The 17,602-nt window shown below is 37.3% G+C and overlaps 1 protein-coding gene across 1 annotated transcript in view; it reads left to right on the top strand.

Annotated features, from left to right (window-relative positions):
* LOC126188809 (atrial natriuretic peptide receptor 1) overlaps window positions 1–17,602 on the top strand; it is a 783,072-nt gene that overhangs the window by 276,970 nt on the left and 488,500 nt on the right. The window contains exon 11 of the mRNA XM_049930422.1: window positions 8,828–8,945. Within this exon, the coding sequence (XP_049786379.1) occupies window positions 8,828–8,945 (118 nt within the window). The remainder of the gene's footprint in view (window positions 1–8,827; window positions 8,946–17,602) is intronic.

Below are 17,602 nucleotides of genomic sequence, written 5' to 3'. Positions count from 1 at the left end.
CTGCAAGAACTGTAGAAGAACCTTTCAAATGAGACTGCAACAGTTCCAACAGTCCAGCTTGATCCGCCTTCAGTAACTTGTGGCCACGCCCCAAAAGTGTGAAGAAATGAATGCTGGTCAGTTTCAACATCTGCTATAATGAGGTTAGTACTTTATTTCCTTTCCTCTGATGTGTTTCTTTGTAACCTACAACTCTGTCCTCCGGGGAACTTTTACTTGCACCACCCTGTAATTGCATTATAGTTGCATCTTTGCTAATCACTACTCATTTGCTTCACGGTCATACTTTGTAATCTCTTGAGGTCTTCTTATGTCCCACTGCGATCACTTCTTCTGCCTTTTTATCCCATTTTGTTCCCCTAAAATATTTCACAAGTCTCATCTTTTGTCTGTAGGAAATACATAATACCTATTCTACTATAATCTTGCATCACTTAGTCATATAACTTTCATGGTTCAGAAAAGATCTGCATGTTTGACTTCAGGCGGTTTAGTAGTTCTAATTCCCCTACGGAGAAAAGTCTGTCTTGTTTGCTTGCCTTCATCACATTTCCTGTCCATCCCGATAGCTGAGTGGTCAGCGTGACGGATGGCCGTCCTGCATGCCCAGGTTCGATTTCCGGTTGGGACGGGGATTTTCTCCGCTCAGGGAGAGTTATTGTGTTCATCATCATTTCATCCCCATCCGGCGCGCAGGTCGCCCAATGTGGCGTCGAGTGTAATAAGACCTGCACCATGTGGCAGGACCCGCCCCGTAGGGGGCCGCCCGGCCAATGACACCAAACGCTCATTTCCTGACATTGATATTAAATACAAAATACCTTCAACATCACGATTTTGACGTAATCTCCTGTATTAGTTCCGTGTAGCAATTATTCCTAAGAAATGACATCTTCCATCAATGTTAATCCTGCAAAGATCATTCTGATCCGCAATTGCATCTCATTTATAGTTCTTGTTAAAAATATTCCTTATTGTATCACTCTGTTCACAGATGGTAAATTTGTTGTAATTTATGGAGAACTGTGGTAGCATAGACTGCCTTTCTCACAATTATTGTTAAATCAACTTTTCCAGATCATAACATTCCGATTTCTGGCTGATTGGCTGTCACAACTTTACGCGTTTTAACATTCTTGACTATTAAAAGTGTATCAAGAAGAATTATCTGATTTTAAAATGCAATAATTTCGACACAGGTGCTGTGCCGGACAGTAAATTTGTGTTGACCAAATGGGCGTGTCCTAGAATCGCCACAAGATGCCTGTCAATGCGTCTGAAGCAAATTGGCGTCCCCTCAACAGAAGGAGCTTTTTGTACTACTGTTAGTAATAGTGAATCGGTGGTTGCAGTCCAGCGTTGAGTTTAGTCGTCGTACTGAGAGTGATCTGTCACTGCTGAAAAACCTTCGTTGTTAATATCATTAATTTCAAGAGAAAAGATATAATGCAAAGGTAAGAGTGCAGGTTGACCCTACACTTCTAATGAAACAGTGGAAAGAATTCATAATCCACAGAAATCTACTCGTCGCGTAAGCAGCGAACGTGTGACTCCTCATAGAACTGTCAGGCGACTGTCTGGTCTACAAACCATATAGAATACAATTAATGCGAGCTCTTTGGGTTGATGATAAAAGAAAATAATTCCTCAATGAGGTGCTGCCTCAGCGCTGGACAGCGCTCACAGTATCCAGAGACACAGTCCTACATTCTTAGCCTCCAAGATCTCCAGGCATAGCCCCACGCGATTTTTTCTTGTGGGGATATGTGAAGGAAAGTGTTATTATCCCCTTTGTACCTCATGACACAAATAAGCTGAAGAGCAGAATAATAACTACACTAATTTCTGTCAATATAGATATGTTACATAATGTTATGACACATTTACTTATCTTTTAGATTTTTGTGCTACTCCTGGTGAACACGTATAGTATTTGCACTAACCTAAAAACCTGGCCCAACAAACCAGACTAAAAGTGATGTGTTTTAACAAGATCTTTATTGTACTATATCTCTTAAACTGCATATTTTCGTAAGATGCAAGTGCAACGCTATAATGCTCCAAACACAACATGTAACCACAACAGAGTCAAAGCAAATGTTGGACAAGGTTCCATACAAAGATCTCACGAAAATTCGATATTTCCACCAAAATAAAATTGTCTGTATTATCGAAACACAAATAATTTCAAGATCTTGATGACATTCACAGTTTGATTATTGATTCACACTTTAAAGACACAAAAATTGCCTGAGTTATTTATCAGAATATTTTCTAAAAAGTCTGTAACATTACAAAATGCACATGACAGTACTGCTGATATAATCTGTATGTTATGCTGCACTTGTTGACAAACATAGTTTGATTATTGTACCATGCTATGAGGAAACCAAATAATGTCTGTGTTATTTACCAAATTACATGCAAATTTGTTCTATAGCATTATAAAACACAACTAATGATGTAACTCATAGATCAAGCTGCACTTGCCAGTGACTTGCTCATTGTACCACCCTATAAAGAAAGTGTGGTACACAGAATGAACTGCGCTATTTGACAAGTGCTGCTTAATCTGCAAGTTAGATCATTCGTGACAAGTCATATACAGTTACTGTCAGTATCTTTATGTATTTTTGATATATAATTAAAATCTTTTGAACAAAGCATAAAATTCAGATCATTTGAATACTTCGGAATACTGCGAAAATGGCGGGTATATACTGATTGGCCTGTTTCATTTTAATGGCTGGTGAAATACTATAAACAGTCCATATACTGAAACTGCCAAGGGAAATGTGAATTCAGCACAGTAGGTGTTAAACAAAGCATAGAGCTATCGATAGAGAGGTGCTTCGAGAAACATTATTAGCTGTCAAAAGGACTATAGATGAAGCCTTCCACAAATACCACAATAGAATCTTATTGAAAAACTTATCACATAACCCAAATAAATTCTGGTCTGATGGCAGTCAGCAGCATTACGGTTGATATGCAGATGCTCATAGATGAAACAGCAACTAATAATGAGGGAAGCCAAGTTAAACAGACTTCTGTATTCAAATATTTCTTTGCAGAGGAGGATCCAGGAGTAATGTTATAGCTTAAATCACACTCTTCTGTAAATGTGAGTGGCATAAAACGCAGTTTCAGAGGCTCTGAGAAATAGCAAAGGACAAAAAATCATTGAAACTGAATTAGCCTGAATTTCCTGTGGGAGTCTATGCACTATTTGCGGCTAAATTAATGCCTCTCTTAACCAAAATAAACTGTAAGTCTCACAAACAGAAAACTGAGCACATTAGTTAGAAGATTGCACATCTTGTGATTTCCTTCAAGAAGGGCAGCAGAAATGATCTGCAAAACTGCCATCAAATATCACTGACACTCTTGTGTTGTAGAATCTTAGAACATACTCTGAGCTCAACATATGCAGGTATCTCTGACAGAATGAACTTGATACAAAGCAGCATTATTTTTGAAACCATCAGTCAAGCAAAATGCAACTACCACTCATTTCACGTGACATTCTGAAATACATGGATCAAGGTAATCATAGTATCCTATGATTACAAGATTAACGAGTCGCAGTTGAAATCAGTCAACTGATATAAATACCTGCTGTAACAGTTTCTGGGAATATGAATTGGAACAATCACATAAGCTCAGTGGTAGGTAAAACAGATTGTTGGTAGGCTACTCTTAAAATGTAGTCAGTCTCCAAAAGGTGTATCGCTTAAGTATATGAGATTCCCACCAGGTAGGCCTAATGGGGAATACTGAAGGCAGTGGACGCCAGTTATCATGTGCATTTTGCTACAACGCAATGTAAATATCACATTAAAATTATGCAATTTCTTTTCAAATGTGAGCTGGAAATTGTACTAAAATTACCCCCCTTTCTTCGAATGCATGCTGTTAGGCAAGTAAAACAAATGAATAAATGATCTATAACACCCTGTTTCTGATAACTAGAAACCAGTGTCGAGTGTTGCACTGATGGTCAGTCACGCTACGAAAAGCTTGGAGAAGGGATACAGCTGTCTGTTTTTGACAGCGCATGCTCTGATGTGCCTCTATCCCTTCTGCCACTATGAGTGCTACGTTGCTTACAGCACAAAATCAGTATTTTCCTTTGAAAGTGCATGTAACATACTGTTCAAGTGTAGAGTATGAGGGAGTTTTGTGCAGCAGTTGACATAATGGCTCTGTGGCCAAGTTGTCAAACACACTGACTGGCAGTTCATCAGCTCAGGTTCAATTCCAACTACTTCCATCATTTTTGTTTTCATTTCATTTTATTCCTCATGGTGTTAAACTATTAATCACAAATTTAAATATATCCAAACAGTTCAGTTTATATATGTTAAATTAATATATTACTTCCTTTGTGAGTGAAAAGGAGGTAGAGGTAAAAAAGCGAGTATACGAGAGAATTTAGTATTAAAGTGTGTTCTGTAGGTGATCTGTAGATAATCTGCTAAAAAGGCTCTTTTCTAGTGGATCATTGGAGGTGAAGGTTATATTTAAGGAGTTAGGATGGTATGGGATGAGGTTCACCAATTTGGCTCAAACTATCTGAACAGAAGTGCATAGGTGCCTGTCCCTTTCAAATTCCTACAGTATTTCATCTGAATAAGCCTTAGGAAAAATAAAAACGCACTCTAAGGATTTACATGTAGAATACGAGGCATTTCGAGCAGCTGCTCATGTATCTGCATGGTAGACCAGTGATCAAGTGCACCAACAGGCAACTTATCAGTTTGGGTTTTGTTCCCACTGCTACCATAATTTTTTTCATTTTATCTTATTCCTCACAATTTTAAAAAATTATAAAATTAGCTACATTTAAACATTTCATTTTATAGATATAAAATTAATACATTCAATTTAGTTCTAAGAAGCACAATTAATTGAGGAATCTAGGAATGTATTATTGCCCCATGTATAATTCCCACAGGGACTGGAAAGATAAAATTAGAGTATTTACGGTGCACACAATGGTACTGATGCAGTCATACTTCCTTTGATGCAGATGGGAACTGAATGGGAAGAAACCCTTTTATGTTGTATTTTGCAACCCTACAATACGCATGAAAGTGGTTGACATATGCCATAATGCCTAGTAAAGTCTAGCATCATAAAATTCTGAATTGTTTATTGAAACATTGGACAAAGTTATTATAATTGCTAGGCCATAAGGAGTCCAGTCCAGATGCATCTCTGTTACTGTCATATAGCTCCAGTACATGCATGATGCAATGTTCTAGAGTTATGACATGAGTAATGTTTGAAATACTGTGACCACAATTTTCGTTCATTTAAAATATGTAAGCATAACATGGCTTCACCAGGACTTCAACAAAATACTATATGATTATGAGAAATATTTCAAACTTGGTGACAACCATCTACCTTTTTTGCTATCATAACGCAATTAATTCAGTTTTTGTGTGAGTCTAAAAATTGTTACAAGAGCCCTTAAATAATTTCTTTTGTTTGAAACTTATGATCCATTAATTTAGTGGATTCTGTATTGAGAGTAGGTCAATAAAGAGTGAGAATAATTTCCTTTACTCATATAATCATTTAAAGTAGCATCAACAGAGACAATGTCTTCTTTAATGTAGGCCTTTTTGAGCTATATGCACTTGATCTAAAGTATGTGCGCATCAAGGAAGATTTGAATGACATTACTCCAGGTCTGTATCCTCCATTTCTGATTCAAAACATGCTCTGACGTTAGACAGGGCAAAAAAATAATGATTAAGCTCTGGGTAGGAAAGACGCATAAAAATCAGCATACCTTTTGATATAGCACTAAACAGCAACATTGTTGGTGATGTGATAGCGTGAATTACGACATAAGCACTGAATAAATAGATATTCTGGAGGCATTGACTAACTGGTGTGTGTAGGAGTATGATTACATTATAAGGTCAAAAATTCCATTTGGATTCCATAAGAATGCTATTTCCTCCCTACGCTCTGAACAACGTGGCCTGTTGTGGTATTACTAAATAATGTGATTTACATTCATTGTTTGCATGTTGGCTTTCTAGGTCGTAATGTTGTAGATTATTTCATAAAGGTCTCGCCAGTCATATAGACTACTGAAACTCACGAAAAACCTCCATCCCTACCTACCATGTCCATTCAAGCATTAGTATTTCACACAATATTTCACATATCACGATACGCATATTACATCAAGAAGGAAAGCCTTCAGAAGGGAGAAAGGAGTCAAGTTAAAGTAATTCATAGTAACACACACATACCTGGTTATTCTGTGAAGAGTACTAACAGTCAGCTACTAGTATTGCTCTACCAATAGTTGAAACCCTCGCTGTCAGGTGACAGTCATACTAACTCATAAACCTGAAATTATATCACTACAATTTTGAGCACACTACATAGATATGCCCAGTATGCAGGTTATTCAGTAAACCAGCGAACGCAGTAAAATTTGATACATTCAGCACATCTGTCGTTGCATCCATTGTTGATGATGTCCCTTCGATGACAGCTGGCTGTCATACTAATACTGATATCGTTCACCGTAATGAGTGAAGCAAGCAGACTTCCATATTCTGAAGTCAATGCACAGTCCACCATAAACTGTTATACCATGAAATCTCAGTTTATTGTGGAAAAGTATCTTCATGATGTTCTTGTTGCAACGTTCTATGAGCGTCTGTTCTGTATTCCTGTAGAAGAAAGTAGGATTTTGAAACCACACCAAGCTTGACGTGATGAAATCAATTTCTTGTAGGTGATTGTACATCCATCTCACTTTCGCTATGGCACTGTTATCATTTGCATGAACGCAAGCACTGAGTGTTGTGCTGCTGACCCCGTGTGACTTGTTCCCATGAAACATTGTTTCGTTGTCATATACGCAGTGCATAGGAGAAAATAATCTCATTCTCACTCTTTATTGACCTGTCTTCGAATTAATTTTTGCATTTATCAAAATACTTTGAAAATGCATGCCAGCATGTGTCTTCTTTAAGATCATTCACATTTTTGTGACGGAGTCATGTACCTTCTGCCATCAAACAAAGCTTTTCTTTGATATTTCAGGAAAGCAGAAAGTCACACAGGGCGCTATATGGAGAAGACAGGGATTGGAAATGCAGTCTGTCTTATGGGTTGGCCATGGATTCAACAGTTGTGGCTGCTGATACGTGATCGTATTGTAGCAGTGAAGCAGCAGACAACCTGTCACTGATTTTCTTGCATACATTATATTTTTGTGCAACTTTGACAGAGGAATCTTAACAATTGTTATATGGTCTTGAATCAAAAGTTTTTAGGATATTCAGTCTGGCAGTTTAAGTGGTACATTCTCATGAAGAAATCTCCTTCTGTTTCCTTTCCTGGAATTCCTAATAAACCCTTTTCTTGGTGGCTCATTTGAAAACAATTAGGTGTTGTGTTATCTGTTTGACTCTTCTGATGTATGTCTTCTGTTTCTCCCATGGTAATACTTGCATGTAGTAAAAGGCAACAGAGTGCAAGAAGTTCTTTCTGTCAAAGGTGGCAACAAAACTAAGGATCAGAATGAATGTTAACTTGCATTTGCTTCTTAGGTGATGATCATTGCAAGTGACTTCTTGTCAAACATCCTATGAATCTGCATCCCTATGCTTTTACCCTAACAATAGTTACACTGGTTTCTGAATATGAAGCCATGTGAGCATTGATTCAAATGGCCTCGTCTTCCAGTGAAGCCTTATCAATTTCCACTAATTATTGACACCAATTCAACATATTCAAGGACACAGACAGAAACAAAAATAAGCATTTCAACATTGGTAAAAAATTTCAGTTCAAAAAACTGCCCTTACCACAATGCCATCAACTTCTTTTCCCTTTCATTCACACTCAACAGAAAATTGCAGCTATACCATTATCTATCTCAAGGCTTCAACTTCAAGTGACATGAACTTCCTTATACCATGTAATCAGTATTGAGACTATCGGAATTAATGAGTACAATTATTCATGTCAATATTAAATAGCCACATTTTAATACACAAAGAACTTAAGAAATAAATCGGTCGGTAATGATGTAGTTTATCGCTTGTTTTGATGTCACAGACATCACAATACAACCTCGCCTGGATATTTATGATCAAAATATGCATTCTTAGATTGAACGACAGAACAACAGTCTGCTCTGCAGAAATGTGAAGCTTTAGAGTATGCTGAACAGACCAATGAGTACTACTACCATTTATTTTGTTATAATGTGGAACATCGTCTGAGAAAATGGAAAAATTTAAAATGAAGAATGATTAAAATATTAACAGCCTAGTTAGCAGAAAGTAAAACATATTCACATCTCAGGCACACCTAGCGTTCAATATATTTTTGTTTCTGTCCAAAAAAATAAATTCCTAATAACATATTTTAAGTGAAAACTAACACGCTCTTTGTTCATGCTTTCATTTGTGTGTCGTCATCTGAGCGACCTTGCATTGACTGTCCAGTTCCGTTTCTAAAATTATGAAACATTTTTGCTTGAGGTATATGCTCGTGGTATTCTGCTATAGGTGTATGTGCAATTATACCAACAAATTTATCAGTGTTCAAAATAATATCAATGGAAGCTTTTCTGATGTGTGTTGTTTATTTCCCTTCTTGACCTCTAATGCTATCTGAGTTTACAACTATTAGGCATTCGACAACTGCTCTCGTCTACACATACAAGTTTGCTGACTATTTGTGGGTCCTATGCATGAAAGACAGTTTGTCCTTCTCTCAGTCTATGTGATATGTCTCAATGGCTTCAAACTTTTGCCTGTATAATGTGCTGTTTTCACAGACACATGCAAGTGGTGGCTGACCTGAACAACATGTCCTGGAGGATCCGTGCTGTTGATGTTTTACCAGAACCCAGTAGGCCATTCTCTTCAAGACTAGTACTGCAGCAGAGGAATGAGGTACAGCGTACTCAGGAGGCAGCCTCAGGCAAACAACTCCTAAACCCACTTCCTTAGCTATCAATTCTTGTTTGAGTGTCTCCTCTGTTTTGCCTTAAATCTGTAAGTTATTTTGGCACACATTTAGTAACTATGGCATTTCTCATTGTGCTTCCTGTTGCACAGACTTACCTGCATATCATAACTGTTTACAGGTCATCAGTATATAATAGCCTGCAATCCCACATCCCAAATCCTAGATAAGATACCTTTATTTATTTACTTTAAGAATGTCTCTTAGGTCAATATATAGCTTTGTTACATTTCCAAGAATTTTTGTATGATTATATCAAACATCTGCAGTTTTATGTTTTAGCATGTATAGGCCGCAAACATAGCTATAGCCTGCAATATTAACTAACTAGGTAACAAAACCCAATCGCAAAATTTTTACTGAAAAACTCTATGTCTCTTTTCTAAAGAAATGTTCACTCAATTTTGCATCACCACATGCTATGCATGTATGTTAATGCTTATAATAGCGTAGCTTTTAGTTTCCAAATGCTATGTATGAACATATAGAAAAAAATATTATGCCATAATTTGTTTTAAATTCTCTAATATAGTGTGAAAAGTTAGTAAATTTGGTACTCATTTTTGCTTTATGTGATCTCATGTTCATGTTGAATGCAGAATCCAAGGATTCGTATATGTAAAAGGGGCAAAAATGTTTGAATAAAACGCTAAAATATAGTAGTGCCATCACGATTCTGATTATCATTACCACTACAACTTCTGATTCTGAATTTCTGCAAAGTACAAATGTACTATGTGATACCTTTACTAGCAGAGAAAGTAGATGGGGATCATAGTAAGTGTCAAAGTTACTGTCTTACATGAAGAATGTTAAACGCTGTCGATGTATATAGTCTAATGACGACAAAAACGTAACAGGACAATGCAACTTGCATCTTCTCCACGAAGAAACAAAAAATACTATACTTTATTCGGCTTCACTGTTGTGCCTCCTCTATTGTCACCAGGAAACCTCTAAATATCCTGTCTGGATCCCACATTTGGGTGTCCTGACGATCATATGACTTGGATGATGAGTGATTAACTGGGCAGGATTGCATAAACTTGGCACATCTGGTCATAATCTGGGACAGTCATGATCATTCTTAGTAAACAACATACTTATCACTTGTTTTAAATTTTGTAACTCAGTAGAAGCCAAGATTCTTCTCAAACAATTTCCATTTTAGTTAAGTTTGTGTTAATTTTACTGCCCCAAGGTCATCAACGTGCCACTAGAACACTTCCCTTCTACATTAGTTGACGCAATCACTGTTGTCCTCTTGCACCTCACTGATTTTCTAATTTAGCATCTTCCCTCCGTTTGGTGCATCTTCTTTGCATGAATTAATACTCTCTCCTTAACAATATTGCAATGCAAGTATCAGTGTGCATGTGCATCTTAACTCTCATCAAAATTTCAAAGACGTTAGTATTTCCCCAATACTATGGTATGTTGAATTCATTACACACTGAACTATTCACTCCAGAGAGTCGTGTCGTTATTAATATGTGTTCAATCACTTCTGCCCTATAGTACCCCTTGAATTATTGAGAATTAGAGCTAGTTCCTCTACTGGTAGTTACTGGGAGTGTATTACCAAAATCATTTTTCTGTAATTACACCTTACTCATTGATTCCACTGATTTTTTGTTATTTAGAGGATACAGCCAGATAAACCTGGTAAATACCTCAAAAAGTTTTTTGTATTTTGTTATATCCAATACAAGTATACTGAATACTTCAATGTGACCCATACAATAAGTATATAAGGTTTGACACTCTTTGAATAAATGGAAAAATCTTCCTTCTTTCCTTATTTTGGTTTGAATTAATCATTTTACACAGTTACAGATCACTCATTCTACAATATCTGTCAAATCTGGTATACGATCGTAATATTTTTTTCTTTCCATTCCCTCATCATTCGCTGAATAGCACAGTGTCTTTTCTTGAGAACAAACTTGATACTTTCACATAAGCACTAAATATAAGGCCTTTTTTTGAGAATATTCTCAATCGCTGCCAAACTGTCGTCTTTCTCTTGAGTTTTTCTGATTCTAGCTATTAAACTGTCATCAAAACCAAACAGTACGTTTACACATTGACTTAAAGCAGTTACATGTTTCGCTCTAGAACTTGATTCAGTGTTCTTTATTGTAGGAATACTCTTCTGGCACTCAGTCCCATCTTTCACTCAGAATATCCTAGAAGCATTAACAAATGCTAACACTTCTTGATCACCAGTATTACATTTTCCCGATTGAGCTGTTGTTCTTACTTATGTAGAACTGGAATTAAATTGTCAGAAACTGGAGAATTTAATTGTTGCATCTGTGTGCTGTTCCATTTTGTATTTATGGTTGTAGATTTTTACAACTGACTGCAATGAAAGGATATCTTTGAACACTTTGAATGCTCACCTCTCCTCTTCTTCAACTTATATTCCTGGTTGTTCTTCAATCAATAGCTCAGTGTTTTTGAAATATGGCAATCTGAAATATTAGTCCTTAAGTATCCTGCTAGCATCTAGTGGCCCGGTATTACTGCAAAATAGTTTCTGTTCTGGAACGTTCGAAAACCTTTAGTCAACTCAGATGAAGGCTGTTTCCTTGTTACTGTATAGTACATTATGGTGTGAGTATGCATTAACTAAACAGAATGTATATTATTATATACTGTTCACCCTATGTGTGTAGTACTTCTTTAATAAATCAAACTTCGTTAGTAAGTGCAGTGATATTTCACCCACGGCAAACACTCACACCCAAAGAACAGGCTCTACATCGACTGAAAAAATTGATGATTAATGACTGCCAACATTGAATTTTGGAATGATAATGCAGAACACATAATAAGGTTAACTATCTTTTCTCTTTCGATCTTCAGCAATATAGATATCATTACTTGAAAGTTAACTGGAATAATATTGGGATCAGTTAAATGTTGTACATAGACAGAATGAAGTTCATTTCATTGATATTTTATTATCTCATAAGAACTGCATTATTCATGTGTTATCAAGTCAAATAGTAACAACAAAATAAGCTAAAGGCTAAATGACACAAGGGCAAATAGGCTTTTGCAAATGTATTAATCCATTTTACTAATTCATGAAGTCAGGTAGTGGATGTGAGTAGCATCAAACAGCCCTAAAAATTGTTGAATATAACAGTTTTGGATCTCTCTTTTTCCCAGCAGAGATAATGCAAGTGGGCAAAGTGTGTACTTCAATATTTATAGCCGTCAATGACGGCAAATTTGAATTACATTGTAAACAAGGGTAGAGCTATTCAGATCGATTCCCTTTGACAAGTTAAAATATTCTTTCAACATGTGCATTTTCAACTTCTCGCGGCGTAATGAATAATCCATTAACTTTTGGGCATGCAGCCGCGCAAATAAAATTTCCTCTACTGATATTTCGGCCGCGTATCGTCCGACCATCTTCAGAGCGAGTCACAAGACTGACGACAAGGTGCCAAGCGCGGCCTTATATGCTCCACCGCGGCGGTACTGCGCCTGCACGTCACAGATGCTGGTCGTCGGCAGAGACATACGCTTACACAGCGCCGCCTGTGGCGAAGGCGTACAGACATTCGATTCGCTTATCGATGTTTGATCGGCGGCGGTGACACGATGACGACTTCTCTGCAGTTTAATTAATCCAAGTGCCGGATTCCATACTTTGTCCAAATTAAAATCATTATCTCTGTTTATTAAATTGTTGGCTAATCGAATTTCTATAGCTTCCTTGAATACAGATTCCCAAAAAGAAGAGGTGGATGTTAAAATCTTCACATTACTGTAATTCATGGAATGACCCGTATCAATATAATGTTCGGCCACAGCTGACTTGTCTGGTTGTAATAAGCGTGTATATCTTCGGTGCTCCACACACCTCTCATGAATGGTGCGTGTTGTTTGACCTATGTGTGACTGCAGTATTTTGGGTTTTCCAACTGAAGGGACTGGTTGTCTTAACATCCCCATATTGGATGGCTATGATCCTGAAAGAATCAAATGAAACATAGTCATAAACAAATAGTGGTTTAAGCTTAATGAGGAAAAAATATAAATTGGGATTAGTCACAAACAGGAGGCAGAGGTAATTTACCTTGCCCTCCTCGATAGCAATAGCCCTGACTTAGCCTCTAGATAAAGAGATGTCAAAGATTAGTGATCTATAATAAACTTATTTATTAACTTTATATTTTCTTCGCACTAATGCGTCCATATATACTGTTCTTCTTGTGATTTCTTAGCATTATGTAAACCACATGCACTCCTGGAGCGTCCATGAAGTTTTTGTTTCCCCCTTAAATTTCATGGACAGTTACATCAGCTGATTTGTGTTACACTACACATTGCTGTCTAGTTGTGAGCTGGACTGTTGCTTCCTGGCACTGCACAGTCTCAGTTCATTAATAGTCTCATTCACATATGGAAGACACATGTATGTTTATACCTGGTAAAGTCTCCACGTGCCTCCACACACAAGATGACACACTATAAGAGTTCAACTCCTTCAGTCTGATGTTGCGGTGAAAGGTAAGTGTTATTTATTCGTTGCTTTGTTTGCACGACTTTACCTTGTTTCCTTCTGTAGTCCTCTTTATAGTACCACTGCACTCATGTGTGACTGCATAGTCTATATCTTTCCTGTTTATATTAGTGCTCAGTGTATATCAGTATGGGATTCGCATTACCTGTCCACCATATGACATTCGTAGACCACACTGCAAACTCTCCTGTGACCATGGACTCTCCTACATAGGAAAAATTAAATAAGTCTATAATGGCGATATGTTAATTATAATCTGATAAATCCTGTCAGAAACTCTGCTCCTTACTGTTCTGGATAACAGGTTTGTCTCATAAAATTCTTTCTCTCACAGTTCGACAGATGCGAATGATCACATTGTGCTCGTTCCCACAATTACACTTTTCTATACCCAAGCCACCTTTACCAAGTTCAGTGGAGAATCAAGTGACCAGTAACTTAATGGAATACCGTAAACTGGAAATTTTCATACTGACTCTGAACTCTGACTAGAGATCTAACTTGAGCTAGTGGAATGTCTCATAATCCAGATATTAAACAACCATATCTTGACTGTATCAACGTTAATGGCTTGGCTGTCGTTCGAAATGTTTTCCACTTCGCATATAAATGCCTTATACTTCTGTTGTATTTTATGAATATCAAATCTATATATAAACTGTACATTTGTTCACTGTCAGATAACCAAATATTGTACTGAGAATGAAATCTTCCGTGATGGCACTGTTGTATGTGCCACGTCAATTCAGGATAAAACCTAAAGGTTTCGACGATTGCCTCCACCATCTTCGCCAGGAGTAACTGACTGTCTAAACTGATGCTGCAGTGGTCTCATAAAGCCAATAGACGACTTCTGATTGATCGGTAATTACGTAATGCTGTCGCAGATGGTGAAAGTGTTTGCGCTGGTGGCGCCACCACTCCCTACGGTAGTGCAAATATTGCCACGAAAATCTCTGCTGCTTCTCTGCATCGAGAGTTCAATTACAAAATCTCAGTATGTAGAAGCTTGGGACAGAACTTCTCTTTTGATAAAGAGTATTTTGTGTTTGTTTGAAGGCTGTGCTCAGAAACTGCAGATTTCTCCAGTTCTCGATTGTTGTACAGGTGGTATGATCGATGTAATTGCTTCCACACTCAGAAGGAATGTTTTACATCCCAGAGATCCTGAGGTCAAGACTGTCCTTGACAGGATGTAGCATCTCCCTTATCTTCTCAGCAGGTTGTCGAGTATGACTTATGCCTCATCTTTCCAGGACTCTGCCTATTTTGCTGGATGTAACGTAGTAGAAGGGAAGGAATACAATTGGTGGCTCATCCCGTGAATGTTCAACATTTTCACGTTTCCTTTTGTTGGGGAATGATGGCTTCATAGCAGCTCAACTATAGTCATTCTTCCAGAACATGTACTTCAAATGATTAATTTCGGAATCCAAGCGGTCTTTGTCAGACAAAGTTTTTGCTCCGTGAACCAATCTATTTAAACCAGCTCTCTACTGGACTCAATGATAAAATCTATGAGCTCTATGATATCCCGTTATTATTGTTATCACTGCTATGGGTTTCACCATTAGCACTCTGCTAACTATGGTCGTTAGATTGGTTTATCTGGCCATCATTGTAATCACTGAGAGTACTGTTATAATATTTCCCATTCTGCGAAGAGACCTGTGCGTCTTCATGAGTTAGATAAACTGAATGTAACATAGAAATGAATTCTTCTTTCTTTAACTCAGAAACATTTATCAGTTTCTCGTTAACATGAATGAGCAATTTCCGGTTTTAGGATAACCACATCACAATCTGACATCGGATTGTTCAAAAACCCACTCTCGTTAAAATATTTTTCAAAGTACTTGTGGAAGCTCCCATAGTGTGACTGGGATGATTTGGGTTCGAAAATTTCTTTGCGCAATCGCTCTTGTATACCAGCCAGCCAGTATTTCACCAAGAATGCCCAGTCAGATTCATCACAAGTTTGGCAATATTCAGCTACTTCCACATTACACATTATGATAAGACTGATTCTTAGGGATCTCCTTGGATGAACCTGTTCCGCATGCAGTTCTCTGAGCATCCAACTGTGGTCACGTTGTAGCCCCACGAAATGCGTTTATGAAAACAACAGGATGCATACTTTTCTTATCTGGAACATAAACCTGACACTACCAGTGTCTCATTAATTTTTACTCTACCATCATCATTGTAAAGAATGGGACCACCCAGGTATCACATGACAAATTGTGCGAAAGAGCAGTGGGCACATCAGTTTACACATGCGGTATTTTGTTGGCTTGGAAACGAAGTTTTTCTCCAAACCTGCTGCCTCTGATCTGTCATCCTTCACAGTATACTTCACGTCAGTTAATTGTTTTTTTTTTCATTTCTGCTGTCCTAATGAATTTGTAAATCCATATGGAATTTTGTCAAAATTGTCAACAGAGCCAACTATTCCATTGTATGTCAAGAACCGATATTTTAAAAAGTTCACATATTCATCTTTGCTTTGTTCTCATCTACGGGATCAGTTATTTACTACAAAATGAGCGAGTAACCTGAAACCTAGGTCGTACAGTAGTAATTGAAATCTAGGTCGTACAGTAGTAATATTATTTGTGAAACAGGGCTAAAAAAGCGTTTCTTTTAATTAATACAGTATACTCGCACATTGGTTCACCAAGAACCCGCTGTTGCACAAATTAAAATGAGTAATATGATTTGAGAATATGGTACTATTTTTCCTTGATCAGCTGCACGTGGACTTGATTGTTAACAGTTACTATCTCTCATGGAGAATACCTCCTGGTTCTGCTACATGTCAGTTATTCTTCTTATACAACAATCTTCATTGTGACATCTGTGAATTTTATCCTTATTGAGATGTAATTAGTCACCAAACGTCCATTACGTCGCCATGCTTCGTTAGAGCTTTCAGTTTCTTTTAATTAATACAGTATACTCGCACATTGGTTCACCAAGAACCCGCTGTTGCACAAATTAAAATGAGTAATATGATTTGAGAATATGGTACTATTTTTCCTTGATCAGCTGCACGTGGACTTGATTGTTAACAGTTACTATCTCTCATGGAGAATACCTCCTGGTTCTGCTACATGTCAGTTATTCTTCTTATACAACAATCTTCATTGTGACATCTGTGAATTTTATCCTTATTGAGATGTAATTAGTCACCAAACGTCCATTACGTCGCCATGCTTCGTTAGAGCTTTCAGTATCTAAGTATGATTTGTATGATATGTGAATACACCTGAGGCGAACTTCCCCTTCTGGTTTACTATTAGTGACTCTGTCCTTGTTTATTACAACTTCAGTCTGGTCTAGTATTTTCGGATCTGCACACACAGTAGTGGGGGTAAGTTTAATTTGCCTTGTAGTATCATTTTGGTAGTTGAGTCCCGAGAGAAAGGATTGTGCAATTATTGGTGCTTTGCATACAGCTCGAAGAGTTTCGGTACCTTGCTACTGATGGGACATATCGTATCTTAATCTGAACCTTAATTTACAGAATTGCATATTGAGAACATTCTTGCCACGGAAGACGTAAATGAGAATTATTTGATAAAATGTGTTTAAGAATCTAAAAGACAGCAGAAGTAAATAAAAATAAGTCCGCCGAAAAACATTAAATACCTTCGTAGCTACAACGAATGCAATTTCCATATGAATTACTATGTTCGTTTTCATTCGATGTCTGAGGTTAGGATTCGGAGTGGATTACGGAAAATTTACATGTCATATTATCATTAGCTTCACACATTGTCACACTATGTTTGTTTCTTGTTTTATTCTTGGAACTTATTGACGAGGAAGTTTAGGTGTACTTACACTTCAGTGAAGATGATGAACTGTCATACACATACTGGAATCCACCAAGAAACAAACTAAAACCGGGAGAAAGCTCTAAAATTTTATCATCGAGATTCGCCGAGAAAGCCTGCATTCTCATAGAATGGGAAGAATTATCACTCGTGAAGCACACTGTAAGTCCATTTGGAGGATAAGGCCATTAACCTCCGA

This window comes from Schistocerca cancellata, chromosome 5 (assembly GCF_023864275.1).
Source record: "Schistocerca cancellata isolate TAMUIC-IGC-003103 chromosome 5, iqSchCanc2.1, whole genome shotgun sequence".
Taxonomy (NCBI): Eukaryota; Metazoa; Arthropoda; class Insecta; order Orthoptera; family Acrididae; genus Schistocerca; species Schistocerca cancellata.
Note: the sequence above shows the minus strand (reverse complement) of the source record. Positions and strands in the feature narration are given on the sequence as shown.